This window comes from Protopterus annectens, chromosome 5.part1 (assembly GCF_019279795.1).
Source record: "Protopterus annectens isolate FY-2018-M chromosome 5.part1, PAN1.0, whole genome shotgun sequence".
Lineage (NCBI taxonomy): Eukaryota > Metazoa > Chordata > Ceratodontiformes > Protopteridae > Protopterus > Protopterus annectens.
In genome coordinates, this window is record NC_056736.1 from 306,887,894 (window position 1) to 306,912,119 (window position 24,226).

Below are 24,226 nucleotides of genomic sequence, written 5' to 3' on the forward strand. Positions count from 1 at the left end.
TGCTTTCATGGGACCAGATGGCGTCCCAGGTTGCATCCTACGTGAACTCCAAGAGGAACTAATCCCTCAAATAAAACAGCTATACAATCTCAGCCTCACTACAGGATATGTGCCCACAGAATGGCGTACAGCAACAGTGGTCCCACTCCACAAAGGTGGAGCCTCTACGCACCCTGGAAACTATCGCCCCATAAGCCTGACTAGCTTAGTCTGCAAGGCTATGGAGAGGATCATCATGGAGCTCATAAACAAAGACATTGGGGACCTACAGACACTAGATCCTACCCAGTTCGGCTTTGTCAAGGGCAGATCCTGCCTTTTGAACCTGGTTGACTTCTTCGAAACAGTCACCAAAGCCATAGATGAAGGGAAGGTAGTCCACACAGCCTATCTGGACCATGCAAAGGCATTTGACACAATACCCCACTCGGGCATCATAGATAAGCTATCCAGCTTAAATATAAACCCCTATGTCACAAGATGGGTCGCAAACTGGCTCAAAGACAGAACCCACAGAGTGAGAGTTGCTGGAGCCATGTCAGACTTGAAACCGGTCACAAGTGGCGTCCCACAGGGTTCTGTCCTGGGACCACTCTTGTTCGGTATATACTTTTCCGAGGTACAGGCAAACGTGGGAGGACTATGGCTCACCAAGTTCGCAGACGACTGCAAACTGGGCGCCATAATCGACTCTCCAGCTGACACAAACATCCTTCAAAAAGGTCTCAGAGACAGGGCGGCACAGTGATGCAGCGGTTAACGTTGTCGCCTCACAGCAAGAGGTTCTCTGGTTCGATTCTCGGCTGGGGTGCCTTCTGTGTGGAGTTTGCATGTTCTCCCTGTGTTTGCGTGGGTTTCCTCCGGGTACTCCGGTTTCCTCCCACATTCCAAAGACATGCATCTGGAGCATTTCTCCCCAGGCCTCCACTGAAAACAGGCTCTGTGGAACCTAGTCGGACTTTCCCGGTCAACAAATGTTAAATAAAAAATAAAAAAAAAAGATAACTGGTGCCAGCACCATGGTTTACAGCTAAATGCCAAAAAATGTGTAGTCATACCCTTTGGCAAAAACAATGTGCCCACAAATTACCACATAGACGGAAACCCATTAAGTAAACGTGCCCACAAATTACCACATAGGCGGAAACCCATTAAGTACAGAGAAAGTTATTAGGGACCTGGGGACCCAAGTTGATAGCAGTCTCTCCTTTGAAAACCACACTGCCAAAGTGGTTAGAAAGACCTTCTACATAGCCCACCTCATCACGAAGGATTTTGCATCTAGATCAAGAGAGTAATCGTGCCCCTTTATTCATCCCTCATCATGCCCATTATAGAATACAATGCCCCTTTTGGGATGTACCTTACCCGACACCTGCAGCAATTAGAAAGACCCCAAAAGTATCTCACCAAGAGGATCAAGGGTCTCAAACAGATGCCATATGCTGCTCGGTTAAAAAACTCCAGCTCTACTCAGTTGCATACCGCCTACTTCGAGGCGCTCTATGCCTAACATACAAAGCTATGTCAAATCCAGAATTAATGGACATGCTCCACCTCAGTAAATCTAAATCCCTTAGAGCCACACGCTCGAGGGACTTGAACCTCAGCACAGAAATAAATAGAACTTGCTGGAGGGACAGGTTCATAACCCAGAGGCTCCCTTCACTCTGGAATAGAATTCCAGTTCATGTGAGGCAGAGCACCTCACTGAATCTCTTTAAGAAGAATCTCGATAGGTGGATGGGGGGATCGTAGGTTTGTCCCAGGGATTACTCCCGTGTCACTATTAGACAGAGGCACAGTAAACTAAACCTTAAAAAGGGCACAGTATACTCAAATCAAGGGTGGCGTAAGCCATACAGAATCGGGCTAGGCTTATAATTGCCCCAGGGCAGATAGCCTAGTATGAATCTATGAAGAAGGGAGAGTAAGGAAGTATAAAGAATGAAAAGGTAAATGTTCACATTTAGGGATATAATTTATCCTGGTTTTGAGCAAAAATAGAGCCAGATTTTTAGCTAGGAAGACGTTCAGAGTGGTTTTGGAAGATGGGAGGGGGAGGGTATTGACCTGATGGTTACAGGTAAGGAGTTCAAGCTTTGGCAACCTTGTTTGAGTATAGACAATGCCTAGCATATTTGAAAGGTTTGTAGAAAGGAGTTTTTGGTCATTGAATTGCAATGACTGACTGGGAATATAGTTGTAGAGAATGTTTTTAGTGCTGGGCAGGCAGATGGATGCTGGATAATTTTATAGTTGGTAAAAAGCTGGGTATGTGTTCGTTGATGAGGCAGTCCTAACCAATTTAGGCTTTTCAGTGCTATACAGTGGTGGGTTCTGAAAGGCGCATTTAAATTTAGCAGCGTTGTTATAGCATTGTTCATTGAGAACTTTTTTGGCTGTGTAAAACATCTGTAGGTTTTGATGAGTTTTTCTTATGCAATTTTGTGTATGCAGTTAGAATGCAAGATTATCATCCACTATCACCCTTAATAATTTGCTATGAAAAGTGACTTCAATGGTTGTATTGTCAAGAGAGAGGACTTTAAAATTTCTGTTTTTCATAAGAGGGGGATTTGGGGAAGAAAGTAGTAGTTTGGTTATGAAGCCATGTTTCAGTGGTTGTGAAAGCTTCCTGAGTAATTTTTTGGAGGTGTACCTTGTTGTCAGATATGCAAACGAGAGTGGAATCATCTGTGTATTGTATTACGGTTGCCTGTTTTGTGGCTGTATGGAGTGTGTTGGTGAAAATGTTAGAGGAGGCGACCAAGGATAGAGCCTTGTGGTACACCGATGGGAACTGGGAGTTAAGGAGAGAGAGTATGGAATGTCATTTTACTGACTGATGCCTATTGGACATGTAGCTTTTGAACCACAGAAGGGTGGGCTGGGAGAGACCTAGTGAGGACATTTGAAGTAGAAGTTTGCTATGACAAAGTGCATCAAAGGATTTGGACAAGTCTAGAAATAGGAGGAGGCTAGTTTGGCATTATCTCTAGTTTGACAGTATCTATATAGGTTAGAAGAGTAGTGTTAGTACCGTGGGAAGAATGGAAGCCATGTTGTGTAGGGGATAGGTGTTCTTCCATTCTCAGGTCAAATTATAACTGAGAGCAATCAGTTTATAGCCAGTACAAAGCAATTAATAAAGAAATACAAATTAAATTATAGCTGAGAGCAATCAGTTTGTAACTATTGCAGAGCAATTAACAAAGAGATACAAAATAAAACAGGTTTTCTGTCACTTCCTGAGGCAGAATAACTGGCATATGCAGTATAGTCTACTGGTCAAGAAAAAGGGGACAGTGGCCAACTTAATAAGAGGTCCTTAAGAGTGTACAGACTGTTTCACAGTGACTTTCAGTCACAGAGCAGGCATGTGTTTTGATTGATTAAAGTTAATACACAGCAAGGTTCTTCATGTAAAATGTACTCACATTATACAGTGACAAAATTCTCAGTGAACTTGTAGGAGTGTAGGGCCTTGTGGCAGAGCTCCTACAGTATCGAGGTCAGATTTAATGATCTCAGGCTCTGCTTTGTGAAGGAAGATAACTAATATTGAGGATATAATTGGTATGATAATCAAAAAAGTTGGCTTTATTTACAGATGATGATATTTTGTATATGATAAAACCAGAAAGGGGCATTTTAGTGGTATGGAACATTCTGAGACAGTTTCAAGTCTTTTTGGGATACAAAATTAATGAAGATAAAACAAAGGTATACGCACACATGCATTTGTTCAGCAATACCCATATTTATGGGGATATTGAGTATGGATTAAAAAGAATTATGTCCTGGCAGTTTCTGATATGTGGGAAGAGAATAAACAAAAGATAATGTAAAACTGAGAAAGTAGAAGCTCTGTTTTATGGATGTGTATAGCAAGATACAAGCAGTGAGAATCTTTTTAGTTCTTTAGTTTTTTTACACAGGTAAAGCAGATGAGTAGTTGTGGATAGCAATTAGTAATGAGTTGAAGGATTTTAGCTTGGAGGAGAAGGCAATAGTCAAGTGGGATAAAGCTGATCCTTCCAGTAGAACAAAGTGGTTTGGGATTACCTGGTCTGAAAGGGTATTTCAGAGCTAAGTAGTTAAGGCTCATATACATAGCATAAGCAGAAGGCTGCAATTCAGAGTGAAAAGTGGTGATGATGAAACAGGAGGGAAGCTCAAGAAATAAGGAGAGTCTGGGAGATGGAGAATAACAATAACCATACATAGTATTATCTTTATAAATGGAGAAAGGAGATTCTGCCAATAGGGATGACTGCAATTAGGGGAACAGAAAATAGTCAAGAGGGGGCTGGAATTTACTGGAGAAATTTGGCAAAGGAACCAAATAATTATAGAGGGAAAGGTAATAGAATGAGAAAAGGCCAATAATTCATTTGAACTGCAAGCTGGAGGTTGCCTTCCTATCAAGGATTGACATCAGAGTATAGACAAGAGAAATGAATAGGGGAGAATCATAAGCAAAATACCAGCACTGGTAGAGATTTTACTGGAATCTAGGACAAAAGCTGCTGGTAAAAAAGGCATAATTAGTAGGACATATAATTATTGCATGATAAATATAGAAATCAATCTGAGGAGGTTAGAAAGGATTGGGAAAAGAGATTGGATAAGCAGTTCACAAAGAAACAATGAAAGGATATAGTTATAGCTCCCAAATATGCAACAAAGTCTGGAAGATGTAGGATCTTTGCTATCTTTTCTTGGAAGTGTTTGCATAGGTAATTTTAAAACCCAAACAGACTCAAAAGAATTTTTCCTCTAGTAGATTGCAAATGTTGGAGATGTGATGGGGAAGAAAGAGATAATTGGGAACATATTTTTGGGGAGTGTAATGAGTCGGCAGAATTAAAAAATTCCTTGTAGACGTCTCTATCAGAAATACTGGGTGAGCAAATTGGTGTAACTGGAATTTTTTTTTTTTTTTGAGTTGTGATATAGAATTGGAGTGTACTAGAAGTAGTAAATATAGTAAGAGAGGTAAAAGTACTGGAAGTGGTATCTCCAGAAAAAGGTAGGAGCAAATTACATAGAAAAATGGGATTTATTGGAACAATACATGTAGAATAATGTTTTTGTGGAGGAATGAGGTTTAAGGAAATACAGAAGACAGAAGTTAATGAGCAATGTATTGTTTGACTGACAGTGACTGTATAGAAGAACAAGTGATGTATAATGTTTACAACTGAAAATATGTCAGTCTGGTTCGTTTTCATTTATATAAATGGATGATTGCTTGTGGCATAAGTGATAATTCAATAAAGATGTTTCTTTAAAAAAATGAGTGTGCAACACACCATCTTTTTCATTAACCTCTCTTCACTCTTCAGTTCTGTACATTTGTATATACTATGTTGTTCATTTCCTTATGTACTGTACAGCTTTAGCAGTTCCACTATTATAGTTTTCAGGTTGTCTTATAGTTCTTTCAGATATGTTGGACTTCTACTTTATTATGCAGAACTTGTACTTTTTATTGTTTACTAGACTTTTCTTTGTATTTTCTACCTCTCTTGTTTGCAACGTGTAAATGTTTTCACCAAGGCTATGCCTACAAATGGTTTCTTTTGATCAGTGCACTACCACAGTAAATACATTTAAATAAAAATAAAACCCCACTACGTGAGGGGTGTGGGAGTGAAAGTGTTCACGAGAATTTGCTTTTAGTGATGGTTGGACATTTCTCCTTGCAAAATTGCATGTCACACTTGACATGGATCAGACAGGCGGTACTCATTCTTGTATATAGGATGGTGAGAAGCATATATAAGGAGTATTAGAAGTTTGTGTACTTGTGTATTATTGCATCACATTCCAACTGTTTCTTCACAGCCCAGTTTTATCATGAACAGTAAATGTTCTGGTTCAAATACATTCAAATGTATATTTCTTAACATGTCAGTAGAAGTATGAAAAGGTTGTTCTGCGGATTTCGCTACCAGATTCCAAGTGTGTGTTCACAGGGCAGTTTAATCATGGTAGTAAATTATATGGTCCAAATACATTGAAATGTATATTATTACACATATCAGTTGTTGTTTTGTCTTTTGGCTTTTCCCGGTTAGGGGTCATCGCAGCGGAACTCTGGTCAACTAATGATTGGCAGTAGAGTTTTACGTGCCGAGTTGCCAGCTCTGATGCACAACCTTCAACGAAGGTACGCCCATTCACGCATGTCTCCACACAGAAGACGCTCTAGCTGAGAATCGAACAGGGAATCGTCGTACTGTGAGGAGACAATGCTACCGCAGCACCACCACCGCAGCTACCATTATTACACATAGCAGTACAGATCTAAAAAGGAAAACAGTGAAATGGTTTCTCGTTATGCTTCCTGTATGGATGTCCGAGGGCATTTCCATGGGTCCCACAGGCTGAAGGGTCATGCTGAACACATTCCTACCGTTGCTCAAGAGGTTTCAGTTATGTTTCTGCATTTAAAATGAAGGGACGATTTGTAAATATGAATGTACTTCACTTACAAAGTGAACAGAACAACATATTTTGTATTGGGATGCATTCTCTGAAGAGCAGTAATTGAATGCAAAATCGCAGACACTTGAAACGTATGACAGGTGGTCCTGGGTTTACTTTTCATGAAAAAAAAAAATTGTCACATTTATATCTGAACTTGTTTTCAAAATGTGGGCAAACTATGTATAACCTATACTGATACTAGAAAGGGTCGGAAATGAGCTGCTACTCCTGCTCTGAATGTGGTTACAATAATACACAAGTACCCAAATTTGTATTCCAGTTTCTGTATAAGTTAGTCAACTAGATGAAGATGCCCACCGTTTTCCAAGTCTAGAGCTACAGCATTTTAGTGCAGAAATAGCGCATGGTTCCACTATTTGAATAGTGTTATAAAATAGAAAGAGTAAAATGATTTACAATTGACAAAGGTGCATTAAATGTGTATAGTGCATTGTAGAAGAAAAAAAATGCATAAATCAGTAAGTTTCTCTGCTTTCAGAATCTTTGAATCTTCCATGTCATTAATTACTGTTTTTTAGCCTTGCTAAATAAACAATAGTTCTCATTTCCTTTTGCAGAGTATGGTATAAATCCAAGCACGGTTATTGGCCATTAGCAGTTGTTTCCCCTCCAGTACATATGGGTAGAAGTAGTTGTTTACCCCCAGTGCATCTGGCCACACATCCAGACAGTGTGAAAATTTCCACAGGGTGCTGAATTAAGTAGATATTGGGGAAAAAAGTGTTTCGTTTAGCGTCTAGATTAGTGAACACGTGCACATATATAGTTAAACTGTAGGGAGTTTCTGAACCTGGAGAGTAGAATATTTAATCTTTTTACCAAATGGCATGTGCTTGGTCTTTGCATTAAACCCTTCTACCACATGACATATTCTTGGTTACTTTACATTCCTGTTGAGCTTCTTTGGTAACTATCAGTTTACAAAAGTAAGTGCATTCTGTAAAACATCATATGAGAGGCTACTAAAGATTTTGCCCATTTTGATGCTGTCAGCATGTGTTATGTAACACATGTATTCATCTATATTTGTGTCAAGTAGCTGTTAAATAAATTAACAGCACAAAAAGTATGTACAATTTGTACCACCCAGGCGGGGACTATAGGCTCAGGTGACTGTTTACATTATGCACAACAGTGGAGAAGTTGGTTAAATTCAAATATTCTTGATTTACATTGTAAGTTAATGGAATTTATGTATTACAGTTGCTACGCAATCTCTGAACAGTTCTATTTGTTTCTTTTTTTAGGTGATGGTCACATTTCAATTCATCTGTCATATCAAAGTTCACATATAAAAATGCATAATTATCTGACCTCTTGCCTGCATTGTAGTTTAAAAAATAGAAAAAAGTACAACTGTTAATGCAGTACTGTGGCATAGAGAGATAAAGCCCTAATTTTGGCCCAGATGACCTAGGTTTGATTAGCAAATCAGGCGCCTGAGGCACTGGCAGGGAGTAATATGCTTGTACACCCCAGCAGGGCGGATGATAACTAGGCTTTCCTTGTGGGAAAGTGTGGTCCATAGAGTGGAGTAGTCCTCAGACAGAAAAAGGTGAATGCGGGGGGGGGGGGTGTCAAGGGGTAGTCATTGTACTACCCCCCCCCCCCCAATGCCTATGGGTTCCAAACTGGCCCCAACCATAAAAGGAAGATAGACCCGGGATCTGTATACGAGGCAGGTAGACCTGGCATTGGATAGAGGCATGGGGATAAGCCAGAAAAAAATAAAACAGAAGGGAAACAAAAAAATGTACAGCCATTAAGCCAAACTTGTTTTTTCTTAAAATTTGTAGTTCTGACAGCTTTGCTGTTAAATTGTCTGCATTTTGTTTCAACTGCTTTTTCATTTCTCCTTATTTTGTTTATTTTCATAATGTGTGATTTCTTACTTCACTTCAGTTTCATTACATATCATGTATTTGTTCTTTTTTTTATCAGGTTTGCCAAAGGCTGTGAAAGCGTTTATAAGCACAGTCAAAATTAACATATTCATTCTGTTGCTTGGTGTGCAGCCTTGCAGTAACTAACCAAGTGAGCTGCTATGCCACTATTGATTTCAGCTGCCATTTTATTAGGTTTTGCCCCGTACTGTTTATGTATAGATACCTATGTAATTCATTGTGTTCTAGTTATTTGATGGAGTTTTCTGCAGTATTCATTATACAATTAATGATTTGCTTGTAATTAAGCATTACTATGAAATGCTTTTTGGAGAAAACATTATTTCTTTGTAAAATGTGTATGCTTGCAGATGATTATTTTTTAGTATCACAATTGGTGAATATTATTACTTGTGAAGGAAGTGAAATTGGTTATAGCATGAAGCATTTACTATTTAGTAAATTTGTTTTTGTGGTTTTAGGTGCTATTTATTAATCCTGAACAAGATGGCATGCCCGAGTTTGTGAAATTAGCTCAGTTGTTCTACCTCCATAACATTCCTCTCAGGTAATATGAAATAATTCATTAATTTTATTTTCCTTTAATGTATTCATTATTAGCAGCAAGTTCAGTGATGATCATGTTTGGTATTCAGAAAATCAGGATTATGAGAAAAGAATTAAGAATGAGTGCTGCTGTGTCAGTTTAGCTTTACTCTCATACTGTACAGTGATATGCAGCAAAACAGACTCCGTAATGTACTTTTGATACACAAGTGAAACACTGAATGAAGCTAAACGCACCACTAATAAAAAAAAAAAAAAAAAAAAAAAGAAATGAAGTAGAAGACTGTAATGCAGGGGGGTGAGCAGCAGGGAATAGGTAAACTTCCAGTTCCGCGCTGTATTCTCAGTGTAGCGTGATCTCGGAGTTGGTTTATGTAAGTAGGGGGGTGTGTGGGGGGTGCAGGGGGCTCCCCTCCTGCATTACAGTCTTTTACTTCATTTCTTTTTTTTTTTTATTGCCATGTTACAAGATCGATCTTTTGAAATATCGAGCATATCGTCTTGACCATATGCAGTTCAATATTTCAGCCGTTCGATCTTTTAACATATAACCGTGATTTCGCACGTGTTTAATTTATAGTGTCTGAGCCCACTGCTGTTCATGCTGGTGATGGACTATGTTACTAAATAGGCTGGAGGGGACAGATCAACAAAGCTGCTGTATGTAAATGATGTGGCATTATAGGCAGAGTCTCAGCAAGAACTTTTGCAAGTGATAGGGGAATGGAATGCAAAATTAAGGGTGCATGGGATGAAACTAAGTACAGATAATAAGTTGGTAATTGCAACAAATTGGGAAAATCAGAAGCTGAGAATTGAGATAGAAGGGAAGATAGAAGAACAGGTTAACAACTTCAAGTATCTGGGAGGGGTGGTTAAGGAGAAGCGAAATCTGAATGAAGAGGTTAAAGCTAGAACTAGAGGGGCTGCAGCCAAGTGGCACAGTATGTCAGGGGTAGTGTATGACAGAAGAATGCCTGAGAAGCTGAAAAGTAAGGTGTACAAAACAGTGGTGCGACCAGTGCTACTGTATGGTACAGAAACTTGGGTGGTAAAGACAGAGCAAATGAGGAAGCTAGAGGTGATGAAAATGAAAGCGTGAGATGGATTGCAGGATGTACACTGTAGGACAGATGAAGAAATTAGGATGTAAGAACAGAAGCCAAAGTAGCTCCAATTGCAGAAAAGATCAGAGAGAACAGATTATGGTATTTCAGGCACATGTGCAGAAAAGCAGAAGACAGTCTAGTGAAGACGATTTGGGGCAGACAGGAAGAAGGTAAGAGGAAATGAGGGTGTACAGCAAAGAGGTGGGTGGATTCTGAGAGAGAAGACCTGAGGCAGTCAGACATGAGTGTTAAGGCCAGAATGTGGCACAAGAGAAATAGCGACAGTTAACATGACATCCAGACCCCCTGTAGAAAATGGGAAAAATGGGGTTGATGATTTAATTTATAGTGTTATTCGAGATGGCAGTTTCATAGAAAAGCAGTTTCCAAGATGGACTAGACTGCAGAATGAAATAAAAAAGAATTATTTAAAAATAAGGAACCACATAGTGTGATCGTTTTGACATATGATTCATCTTAAACATAGCAAACACCAGCTTTTCTCATTAGAAGTGCTTTAGACTGATGTGAAATTTATTAATAGTCATATTGTCACAAAACTGTAAAGTGAGGAATAGAAAAAATATAGCAGCATTTTTCACTCTTCTGTGTCTGTATGGGATGTAACAAATTTTAGAACTAAGCTCACTCATTACTATTTTGGCTGTTCAGCATAATTTATGGAATTTGCTGATGCATGATTTAGCTTGCATAAACTGTTTGGTCTCATCTCTTTTGACATGCATGTCCTGGTGTGTCTTGGGGCACTGTAAATGTTAGTTCACCGTTTTCAAAGATTTAAGCTTTGTAAATAATTGAGATGATAGAAGCATCCAGTCATAGTTTATTTGTCTTACTGGGTTTGTTGCTTTGAACCAAACTATTGTGATTTCTGTTCCCATTTAGTATTATGTTAGTGTTACAGCATTTCAGCTCCCCCCAGTTCTGTTTGCACACTTCAGGACTGTTAAGGATGTACCACCGTCTGTATGTGATAAATGCGTATTAATTTCTTGCCTAATAGTTGACTGCAGTGGTGCTTTATCCAGTGGAAACTGGCATGGCTTGACTCTGAATATTATCACCATGTCAGTGAGTAAAGGTGTCCAAAGCAACATGAATAGTGGGAGATATTGAATATCTGAAAGTAAAAGAAAACATGAACTTTGACCCTGGATCTCACACCGATAGCCAGTAGATGTTTTTCTGTTATGTTTGTTTGTTTGTACCCTGTTTGGGCACAGGTGTGGAAAAACTACATGGCAACTTGAAGTTTGCTTAATGTATCTATATATATATATATATATATATATATATATATATATATATATATATATATATATATATATTGTTTGGCCTGAAATTCCTTATTGCTAAGCAGAGATGTCTTCCTCCTGATTTTACTGGATAAGTTTCCAGTTTCTAGGCACAAAAATGGTCAGGATTTTTTTGTTATGCATTAACTTTCCTCTCCCTGTAGTATCAGTCCAAGGAGAAGATAAGTTTTCCCACCAATCTATGGCCCAGGCTAGAGTTCTGTGGAGCCTTTGCTTCCCTTACCTGTGATTGTAGCCCAGCTATCCACCAGATGGTGCTTGAGTTATGGGACAACAGTTTGTCTGTCACCTAGGGAAGGGCAAGCTCATACAAGGCACTAGCTCCCACCCCAGACCTGCCAGCTTCTTAGGTTCATAGGTTGGTACTAGGCTATCAGCCCTAGGGCCTATACAAGCCTAGCCATAACAGTTCCCTGGCTATTTCTTCCCACATTATTTACTTTCCTGGACCCCTGTCTAGCAGGGCGACTGACGTGATCCTTGGGTGAATTTCCTTTCTCCCATCCAATCGTCAAGGTTCCTCTTGAAGCGGTCCAAAGAGGCACTCTGCTTGACATGTATGGGCAATCTATTCCAGAGTCTGGGGAGTCTCTGGGTCAGGAACCTATCCCTCCAGCATGTTTTGTTTATTGTGATGACAAGGTTTAGATCCCTGGAGCGTGTAACTCTGAGAGATTGGGATTTCTTTAAGTGTAGCATGTCCAACAGCTCTGGGTTTGACATGGCCTTGTATGTTAAGCAGAGATTGCCTCTGAGCAGACGATATGCGACAGAGTACAGCTGGAGTTTTTTAAGGTGGTCAGCGTAGGGCATCTGCTTTAGGCCTGTGATTCTTTTAGTGAGGTATTTCTGAGGCCTTTCCAGTTGTTGCAGATGTCTTGAGAGGTACATACCAAATGGGGCGTTGTATTCTATAATGGGTCTAATGAGGGATGAGTACAGTGGGACAATGACCTCCTTTTTCTGGATGAAAAGCCCTTCGTGATGAGGTGTGCCACATAGAAGGATTTCCTGACTGTTGTGGCGATGTGGTTATCGAAGGTGAGACCACTGTCCACCTGTGTCCCTAAGTCTCTTATCACACTTTCTGTGTTTAGTGTACTGCCACCTATATGGTAATTCATGGATACATGTTTTTCCCCAAAGGGGATAACAATACATTTCTTGGCATTGAGCTTCAGCCCATGGCTCTGGCACCAAGCATCTGTTTCTGTAAGGCCCTTTTGTAGAGTATCCACATCATTTGGGGATTCAATAATGGCTCCCAGTTTGCAGTCATCTGCAAACTTTGTTAGCCAGAGTCCCTTAGTGTTGACCTGTACTTCAAAGAAGTAGATGCCAAACAAGAGCGGTCCCAGGACTGAACCCTGAGGTACTCCACTTGTCACTTGTCTGTAGCTGGATTTGGAGTCGGCTACTTTTACAGTGGGTTCTATCAGTAAGCCATTTAGCAACCCATTGGGTGACATAGGGATTAATGCCCAACTTAGTAAGTTTTTCTATGATTCCAGAGTGGGGGATGGTGTCAAAGGCCTTGGCAAGGTCTAGATAGGCTGTGTGGACCACCTTACCCTTGTCCATGGCTCTGGAGACTGATTCAAAGAAGTCAATCAGGTTCAGGAGACAAGATCGGCCCTTCACAAACCCAAACGTTTGAAGGTTGCCAATGTCTTTGTTTATAAGTTCCATGATAACACGCACCATGGCCCTGATGGGACGGTAATTTCCGGGATCCAAGGTGGATCCCCCCTTGTGGATTAGGATAACTGTAGCTCTGCGCCACTCACTGGGCACGAAACCTGAGGTGAGGCTATGATTAAACATGACACTTAGGTGAGGTGCCAGTTCATATTGTAGTTCATGTAGTACACAGCCCGGGATGTCATCTGGTCCCATGGATGCTGTATTCTTGGCTTTAGAGAGTGCATTTTGTACCTGTGTGGCCGTTATTAGTGGAATTTGGCAATCTTCCGGTATTGAGATGGGCCATTTAGGGGGTGAGAGGGGGGTGAAGTTGGCACTGAATCGATCTGCCAGGATATTGGCAATATCCTTTGGATCAGTATATTTAATGCCATTCTGTTAGCTCAGAGCAGATCTGAGCATTGCCATTTAGGTTCTTGACATAGTTATAGAATGCTTTGTGGTTGTCTTTGGAATCTTTGGCAATTTTATTTTCGTAACTAGCTTTGGAGGATTTTATGAGGCATCTCAGTTTCTTACTGAGGCTAGTAAGGGAGTTTTTTGCATCCTGGGATTTTCCTCTTTTCTGCAAAAGTTTCTTCCTTTTGTTGTAAAGTTTGTTTATGGCAGGGGACCACCAGATTGGCTTCCTTTTTTTGGATGAGAGCATTTTGGTTCTATTTGGGATGGCACGATTCATGCATGAGTGGATGTGCTCGTACAGTGCCTTAGGGTAGGATTCAGCAGTTGAACTTTCAGTTCCCATCTGCATGGGTGTCATGAAGTTTGTCACTTCTGACTTGAGTAGCATGAAGTTGGCTTTGGAGAAGTTTTTTATGGTGGTTTCTTTACTGGGGGGTGGGGGTGGGATGTGGATGTTAAGGGTGATTAGCTTATGGTCAGACCTGACTAACGAGGGGGTGACCATAGGTATGGAGCATTGATTTCCCATGTTGGTAATGACCAGGTCTAGGATATTGGAGCCCCTGGTGGGACTATGGATTAGTTGATCCAGGGCGTTGGAATTTATGAATTCCAAGAACCGTTGAGCAAAGGTGTTGGGACATGAGTAGTTTTCCCAGTTAATGGCAGGGTAGTTAAAATCACCCAGTATTAGGGTGTTTGGTTCTATCTTAATATTTTCCAGTATGTTTAGAAAGGTGTAGTGAGAATCTTGGGGGTATGGTGGGGGATCTGTAGCAAGCTACAATTTGGATTGCAGTCTTACCTAGTGTTAGTTGCACTTGGAGAATTTCAGACACATTGTGTTGGCCAACTAGCCTGGTGGTGTGAATATCCTTGGTGAATATTGACACTCCTCCACCTTTAGTGTTTCGGTCCTGGTTTGGTGGCCGAAAAGTGTGGTAAGAGTTGCAGCCTGGTATTGCAGGGGTGCTCTCTGGAGCCTTGAACCAGGTCTCAGTTACTGCACAGATATCGATGTTCTCCATTTTTAGGAGTGCCTCGAGAGAGTGCATTTTGAGGTTTAGACTTCTAGCATTGAGTAGCATTACCTTCAGATTTTGCAAGCTTGTACCTGTTACGGTGGTGGTTTTGTCCTTTGAAGTTTGCCTAAAAAAGGCACTATAGGGGTGGCAAGAGCCTTAGCCAGTAACCTGAATCCCAGGGTGACAGGTGCAGACCATCTCTGGCAAAGCATCGTGGTCTGTCTATCATGTCATCCCAGGCAGACAGATACTGGATCCCCTTTGAATGACACCATAAGCAGCCAATTGTTGAAGTCAATCATTTTATCCTTATATTGTGGTATCATTCTGGGCGAAGGCAGGATGCTACTCAGGGCTAGGGTCATACCTGCCTGGGCCACATGATCCGAGAGCTCTTCCATGTCTCTTTTCATGTAGTCCAGGGAGGTACGTCTCAAGTCATTCACTCCAACATGGACAATGACAGAGTCATATCTGTACTTGTTGTGGAGTGACTTGAGTGCATGCGTTATGTGGCGGATCCTGGCACCCAACAGGCAGCTGACTGTAATTTTCTCCTTATTCAACCTGGTGAGAGGGACATCAGTGTGCCGGACTATAGAGTCACCTATGACTAAAGTGTTAGGTACATTGTCTTGCCTTAGGGGCTGTTGCTGGGTGGCACACTGGTGTTGTGAACTATGTGACACATTAGTTGTGATTGGTGTTTGTTTGCGTTTCAGCTTCAGAGGTCTTTGTTGCTTGGGCAGGTTACAGTTAAGGGCCTCTGCATATGTGGATTTAGTGTTGCTATATGTGGGTGTTGGTGGTGCGGGTTTAGAAGGGCTATGTGTTGCTTGAGGTGTAGTGTGGGTGTTAACCTTCTCCTCTTGACTGTTTAGCACAATCTAGGGTGGAGAGAGCTTTGCTTCCATTTTGGCTATGTAAGTGCATCTCTCACAGGTTGTAGTGTTGGGTGGTAGGAGGAGAGGGTTGTCTGTGTACATGAGGCAGTTGCTGCATTGCCCCAGTATGCCCAGATTCACCAGGTGGACAGGAGAAATCACCGGAAGCTGACCCTTGGACATGCCTGGTTTGAGGCTTTTTTTTTTCTTTGTAAAGTATAGGAGCTGATTCCTTAGCAAGGTACTTTGCAATTATAGGCTGTTTAGTGCCTACTATTAATTTCTCCTTGTTAACAAGGAGAGTTCAGTGTTTGTAAGAGTTTAAGGCTTCCTAGTGCTTTCCAGCAGGTATTAGAGAAAGTGCTAGTCACAGGGATGCTTAAAGGTAAGATTGAAAAGAATGCACTCTGCAGTGTGCACTAGAGAAGTTAGATGTGAAAGTAGGTAACTTGAGTTTTACCTGTTTAAAAGTTAAGGTTTAGTGGAGAGTTACTATTTTTAAAACAGCAAGATGGATTGAAAGGGGTGGTCACTTTTGTATTTTGGTACTATGAAATACTGTAGGATGGCCAATAAATTTAAATAATTGAAGGGGTGGGATTTCAAAAATGATGATTTTGTGATTACTCACATAAGCCAGTGAAAGTAGAGAGAAATGAGATATATGGTCAGATTAACATAAGAGGCGGGCAACTAGAAAGACAGTGGTATTTAACAAGACAACTTAAATGGGTGGCAGGGCGGGAAAAAAAATCTGCCTGACTCAGAACAGAGAGAGCTGTGGTCTCTTTTGAAGTTTTAATATGCTGTTAAAACAGAATGCAAGCGAAACACAAGGTAAAGAAAACAAACTACAGTATTCAAAATATAGAAAGGCAATACAGTAATACAAAAAATAACAGCAAACTAACCTTTCCTTCACAGCAAAGTGTAGCAGAGTCTGGAAGAGCTTTTATGGTAAAACTCTGAAATGTTTTAGTTTACTCCTTAAATGGAAATTTTAGTTCCTAGCTCCACCCCCTCTGTTAACAAGTGATTAACCTTAAGTGACCTCTTCTGTCTTATGAATGAGTCCTTAATTAATCAGTTCTTATTTCTGCCTGACTCAGAAGAGAGAGAGCTGTGGTCTCTTTTGAAGTTTTAATATGCTGTTAAAACAGAATGCAAGCAAAACACAAGGTAAAGAAAACAAACTACAGTATTCAAAATATAGAAAGGCAATACAGTAATACAAAAAATAACAGCAAACTAACCTTTCCTTCACAGCAAAGTGTAGCAGAGTCTAGATGAGCTTTTCTGGTAAAGCTCTGAAATGTTTTAGTTTACTCCTTAAATAGAAATTTTAGTTCCTAGCTCCACCCCCTCTGTTAACAAGTGATTAACCTTAAGTGACCTCTTCTGTCTTATGAATGAGTCCTTAATTAATCAGTTCTTATTTCTGCAGCTTCTGTAGCAAACCTCTGTGCTGTCATTCCAGTTGACATAACATCTAGGTTTTAACTACAGATCCCATCTTCAATGCTGGTCCCAGGTTTAGTGCCACTAAGTGGTCAGCAGAGTTGATATGGTACAAGGTGACGCATACTTTCTTCCTTCTTTATCTACTTTTTGTAATTATTTTTTTTTTTTTTGGAAAGTGAAGCTGATTGAGTAAGTTATTCATAGTAAATAACTGATGATCTGGTTATAGTGAAAAATGTCACAAAAAAAAGTTAGTTATATCAAATTTCTACTTTCAGAGTGAGCACAAAGGCATGCACACCCCCACATCTCTAAATATATTAATTCCAAGATTATTCAACCTTGAGATGAGGGGAAAATTGTTAACATCAACGTTCTGGAGTCTTGAAAAAACTGAAGCTTCAATTTGTGACTAACAGGGATTTGTCCAAAAATTCCCCAAATCCCACTGTCAGCAAACCACATCAATGAAACTTATGTAACTGCACAGTTATAAAAAGTCATTTATTGTTTACATTTATTTTATTTATTTATGCTTTGTTGACCATGTTTGACCAAGTAGGTCAGTGGCATCAGTGCTTGGCTAGCTGCTCTTGTGGTCCTTTTTAAACCTAGCCAAGTTTCCTTTTTCTGCTTGAAATAACCTTTCCTATTTGGTTATAGATTGGCCTTATCTATCCCATGGTTGATACCACCAATGAGAATAACTGCCATCGTACCATAGATAATGAGGGGGACCCATGCATGGGATAAAGCATTTAGGAGCTGCATCTGTCGATTAGTAGTACAGGAGGCAGTTCTGGGGTTAATTCTCTGTTTCCCATCAATAAGATCTAAGCGGCACAGAGATGAACTTTGTTTTATGTGGATGGGGGAGTCTTCCATAGACATGGTATCCTCTGTGAAATGTACCTGTCTCTCCAAGACATTCTATTGATGTTGCAGAAGGGGTTTAGATCCCTGGACTGAGTATTTCTGATGACATTGGACTTGCTGATGTGCAGTAAATCCATCAGTAATGGGTCAGAGTTTGGCTGTATACCAGTCACGTCACCTCTTAGCAGTCTGTAGGATACCTAGAAGAGTGACAGGGCTTTCAGCCGGTCAATGTAGGACATGTTGTTTAGAACTTGTGTCCTTCTAGTAAGGTTTTCTAGGTGGTATTCATACAGACTAGGGTATGCATTAGGTGCAGGTAAGGCAGTATGCACAGCATATTCACATATACATATTTTCTTCTTTCAGCTGTTCCCGTTGGGGGTCACCACCGCCGAGCATCTGTTTCAATTTTTTCCTGTCCTCTGCAACTTGTTCTGTCACACCAACCACCTGCAGGTCCTCTCTAACCACATCCATAAAACTTATCTTAGGCCTTCCTCTTTTCCTCTTACCCGGCGGCTCCATCCTTGGCATCCTTTTCCCAATATACCCAGCATCCCTCCTCAGAACACGACCAAACCAACACAATCTTGCCTCTCTGGCTTTGTCTCCAAACCGTCCAACCTGAGCTGAACCTTTAATATACTGATTCCTAATCCTGTCCATCCTTGTCACACCCAATGCAAATTTTAACATCTTTAACTCTGCCACCTCCAGCTCTAACTCCTGCCTTTTTTTCAGTGCCACTGTCTCCAACCCATATAACATAGCTGGTCTCACTACCCTCTTATAGACATTCCCTTTCACTCTTACTGGTACTCGTCTGTCACAAATCACTCCTGACACTCTTCTCCACCCTGCCTGTACTCTCTTCTTCACCTCCCTTCCACACCCACCATTACTCTTAACTGTTGATCCCAGGTATTTTATATGTATGTGTATATATATATATATATATATATATATATATATATACTTATATTTTTCATATATATATATATATATATATATATAAAATATATGTATGTGTATGTGTATATATATATATATATATATATATATATATATACACAGTAGATATATATATATATACACAGTAGATATATATATATATACACAGTAGATATAAAAAGTTTACACACCCCTGTTAAAATGCCAGGTTTTTGTGATATAAAAAATGGGGTCTACTTCATAACATTGAAATTTCATAACGTTACATTTGATAACATTGAGACCAAAACATCTAAATCCCAAAATATTGAAAACTCAGAACAATGAAAGTGCACTTTATAACATTGAAAACTACAGTGCATATGTAAATAACATCCTCTCAACCTACACCACCACCTAAATAACAAGCAGTCTTTCTACTATGTCTCTGCAAGGGGTCAAGTCCCCCTGCACCCCCCCCCCCGTGTGGGGGGCTCTCCCCCCACCCACCCCCGTAAATTAAATATACCAACTCCAAGATCGCACTACAGTGGAAAAAATTAATTTCCTAACCTCACTGGTTAAGTTAAATGTAGCAGAAAGTGTGTTTGTTAGGTGGTGTTGTAGATGGAGATGATGATATTTACTTGTGCAGTGTACTTTTCAATGTTATGAAGCACACTTTCAATGTTCTGAGTTTTCAGTGTTTTGGATTTTCAGTGTTTTGAATTTTTGATGTTATGGTCTCAATGTTAGTTATGAAGTAGACCCAAAAAATGAGACCACAATAAATCATTTCAAAAGTTTTCCCACCTTTAATGTGACCTACAAACCTGTACAGCACCACCTCATGCAGATGAGGACACAGGTTAACATTTCATAAGAAAGATGACACACTCAGAAGTGCAGCACTCCCTTATGCTGCATTGCAGTGTCAGTATTGGAAATTATTCTAAGTACCTAGTGTGTGTGTGGGGGGGGGGGGGGGGACACTGCCTTTTGATATTCAGCATCGGATGTGAGTATGCAGCATGTGGAGTCAGTGACACAGAGCAGTTCACCTCCATCAAGAATATTCTCTGTATGTATATCAGGAGTAAATAAATCTCTACATAAGGTTATGAGAGTCAGGCTTCTTGTCTGAAAATGACTAAATGCCTTAGAGCATCTCAAAGACTGACTGAATTTAGAATTTGTATTATTAACACATAGATGTTCTATTAAAATGTTAAGTAGCTGTCCAAGTAGATTCGGAGGTGAAATACATTGCAGCAAAAAAGTTAAGGTTCACAATTCAACAGTGGCTAAGACTGTACTCCATATTAATACTAAATACACCCTCAGGTAAGTTTTTGTTGTTGGTTTACTGACACTCTTATTTCAGTGTTTATGTATTTATCTCGGCTTATTTCAGTGCTAATATCAGCATAAGTGTTGGGTCTTTGTATATGTCTTTGTTCTGTTCTGGCTTTTCTGAAGTGAGAAGGACACAGTATATAGAAAGACAACAAATAAAAGCATCAATGATTTAAGCTTAAGAGGACAGGAAGATAACACTTAGGAAGATAGACTTAGCAAAGCAAGTTTGTAGCCCCAGGGGATAAGAAGAGAAAGTTGAGGCATTCTTTGGGTTCACTTCATGGTTAAAGATGTGATTAGGAAGAACTGGGTGTGTCATTTAAGTCAACTGGACTCTATTCAACCAACACAAGTACAGCTCCATTCAGACCCCACAACCCCACCCTTTCCACCTCCTTATCCTCTTTCATTCATTCCAGGTTCCTACCACCCCCTTCTTGTTCATTTCACTTCAGATATGTTCTACGTCTTACCCTCACACTGTTCTGTACACTTCACTCAACATCCCTTTTTGCTCTGTTTGCAACACTTCTTATTGCATACATTTTCACTTTTTTTATTTATGATTATCTTGTTTCATTCTGTTATCAAATCATCCTTTGTTCCTGCTCTCATGCATTTTATTCCCTCCCCACCCTTCTTAACTTTATTGTACCTTCATTGGAACTCCATTTTTCTGTGTACCTTTATAACCGCACTGTCCATTCTCAGATTCCTGTTTCCACTAAGATACCTAAATCCCTCTTCCTCACCATAATTAGCTAAACACATTCCACTCTCTAATTCTTTTTTCCACACTGAAATCCATACCAGTGAATGTTCATGACCTCAAAACCTACCAGGATCATCCTTTATTTGATTGCACAGTATACTGCTGCTGGGATGTGCAGAGTAGAATAGCAAGTGTGGCATCACTAAGGTAATAAAGGATATGATGGCGATATAGAACATGGGAAATGGAAGAGGTAGGTTAGGTATGTAGGGTTTTGGTATGGTCTATCTTACATCAAATTATGGGGAGAAGTAGCTGTAGGAGGCTAAACATATTCTGGGAAGAAATTACATGGTTATGGGCAATATAATATTGATGAAGATGTCTGATACATGGAAACAGAGCAGTTTGGATAAGAGCCGAATAGGGTTTAGTTGTGGCATAATGGTTAAGGTGTTTACCAAACAAGTTGGTTACTGTCTGGTTATTGGCTAGACATGTAATAGTCTGTAAACTGCTTGCCAAGTATTTACAGTGGATATAAAAAGTGTACACACTCCTGTTAAAATGCCAGGTTTTTGTGATATAAAAAAAATGAGACCACAATAAATAATTTCAGAACTTTTCCCACATTTAATGTGACCTATAACCTGTACAATTCAAATGAAAAACAAACAAATCTATTAGGGGAAAAATATAAAAAATAAAAAAACATACAATAAGCTGGTTGCGTAAGTGTGCACACCTTTAAACTAATACTTTGCTGTAATTAAATCAAAAGGTGTATCAACAATCAGTCTTCTAGGGTACACAACTGCCATCAATTAAAGAGACTGTGATTAACCCCAAATAAAGTTCAGCTGTCCTAGTAGGATTTTGCTGACATCTACTCAGTTGCCTGGTACAGCAAAAGCCATGGTTCGCAAAGAGCTTACAAAGCATCAAAGGTATCTCATTGTTGAAAGGTATCGGTCAGATGAAGGGTACAAAAAAATTTCCTCAGCATTGGCTATACCATGGAACACAGTGAAGACAGTCATCAAAAAGTGAAGAAAATATGGAACAACAGTGACATTGCAAACAACTAGACGTCCCACCAAAATTGATAAAAAGACAAGACGAAAACTGGTCAGAGAGGCTGCCAAGAGACCTACAGCAACACTGAAGGAGATGCAGAAATTTCTGACAAGTACTGGTTGTGTGCTACATATGACAACAATCTCCCATATTCTCCATATGTCTGGAGTATAGGGTAGGGTTGCAAGATGGGGGAGCCTTTTCTTACACAGAAAAACATCCAGACCCAGCTAAAATTTGCAAAACAATACATCAGGTCTCCCAAAAGCATGTGGGAAAATGTGTTATGGTCCGATGAGACCAAGGATGAACTTTTTGGTCACAATTCTAAAAGGTGCGTTTGGCACAAAAACAGCACTTCGCATCACCAAAAGAACACCATCTCCATGGTGAAGCATGGTGGTGGTGTTAGCATGCTTTTGGGTTGCTTTTTTCAGCTGGAACAGGGGCTTTAGTCAAGGTGGAGAGGAATTATGAGCAGTTCCAAATACCAGTCAGTCTTTGCCCAAAACCTTCAGCCATCTGTTAGAAAGCTGAAGAGAAATTTCACCTTTCAACATGACATTGACCCCAAGCATACATCCAAATCAACAAAAGAATGGCTTCACCAGAAGAAAATTAAAGTTTTGGAATGGCCCAGCCAGAGCCCAGACCTAAATCCAATAGAAAATATGTGGGGTGACCTGAAGAGGGCTGTGCACAAGAGATGCCCTCACAGTCTGACAGATTTGGAGCACTTTTGCAAGGAACAGTGGACAAATATTGCCAAGTCAAGATGTGCCATGCTGATAGACTCCTACCCAAGAAGACTGAATGCTGTAAGTAAATGAAAAGGTGCTTCATCAAAGTATTAGTTTAAGGGTGTGCACACTTATGCAACCAGCTTATTGTACGTTTTTTATTTTTTTAATTTTTTTTCCCTAACAGATTTGTTTGTTTTTCAATTGAATTGTACAGGTTATAGGTCAAATTAAATGTGGGAAAAGTTTTGAAATGATTTATTGTGGTCTCATTTTTTTATATCACAAAACTTGGCATTTTAACAGGGGTGTGTACACTTTTTATTTACACCGTACCTATGAATCTGTTTGTGAGATTGAGTCAGGTAATTTCAGCAGGAATTGCATTGCAAATACTCTTAGGAAATATGGATGGCACAGCAAATCATTGGAAGTAGGGAACCAGTGGAAATAGGCTAGGTTGGTAATCAACTAACAGCAATAAAAGGAGGGAATTCAAAAGTAAACTTCAGAACATAAGGAAACTGAATTATTGTTGCAGATAGGAGTACTTGATATGATGTAAGTAACAGGAAGAAAAGTCTTCAGCAAATGGTATGGGAAGAAAAGGTAAAATAACAGCACTAAAGAGGATTCCAGAAATTATAAAAGAAATTGATTAGGGAAGACGGGCAGAAGTAAACAGGATAAAGAGGAGGAGGAGTGTTTGATGGGATAACTGCTTGCTTATACTGCATATAGAAGACTAAAATTAATACTGAAAAGTGCTGATATCTAGGAATAAAGTTCAAGCTATAAACCAGTTTGCTCTTCCTGTCTTAACTTACAGTTTTGGAGTGACTGACTGGCCCCAAATGGTGTTGGATCGGTTGTACAGGAAAACAAGAAGGAAGCTTCATGCTTATCAAATGGTTTATAAAAATCAGTGTATACCAAGACTATATATTTCCCATTCTGAAGGAGGTATGGGCCTCCTCGAAACTGATTGCATGTATAGATCTATAGTCATAGTACTGCATACATAATTGCTGATCTCACAAGACCAAAATATAGTGATAGTTTTAAAACATGAGGAGATTAAGTCTACGATGACTTCCCTGCTTAGTTTAGCAGAAGTATGTTGGTGTCAAGTGGGAATGGAAATCAAACCAGAAATCAAACCAGAAATGGATAAAAAGAAAGGGGCAACCAAATGTGCCAAAAAGAAACGAATATAAGGTGAAGGATCAGATGAGGAGGCAAGAAATGTGGAAAATGCATAAATGTAGTTGCAAGTGTAGAAAATTCATGGAACAACCTCACTGAGGGATTGAATGCAGGAATGGTTAAGGAGAGGTGAATTTAAGCCAAAAGACGAAAGGTTAATATTGGCAATCCATGATAATGGACTTTGTACATATTGGTTTACAAAGTCTATTGAACGTGTGGGAGCAACAGACAAATGTAGTTTTTGTAAAATAGAACTGGAAACAGTTGCACACCTTATTGCTGGGTGTGACATACTAATGGTAGAAGGACTGTATACTGAAAGGCATAATAATGTGTGCCAAGACTGTTGCACTGGGGGCTGTGCAAACATAATATTGAAGTAGCTGAAAAGACATTGGAAACATGAGCCAAAAAGCATTATAGAAAATA

The 24,226-nt window shown here is 39.8% G+C and overlaps 1 protein-coding gene across 2 annotated transcripts in view; it reads left to right on the forward strand.

Annotated features, from left to right (window-relative positions):
- The window catches only part of UGGT2 (UDP-glucose glycoprotein glucosyltransferase 2), a 4,352,373-nt gene that overhangs the window by 1,464,505 nt on the left and 2,863,642 nt on the right, over window positions 1–24,226 (forward strand). For both annotated transcript variants that reach the window (XM_044072987.1, XM_044072988.1), the window contains exon 15: window positions 8,885–8,970. In XM_044072987.1, the coding sequence (XP_043928922.1) occupies window positions 8,885–8,970 (86 nt within the window). The remainder of the gene's footprint in view (window positions 1–8,884; window positions 8,971–24,226) is intronic.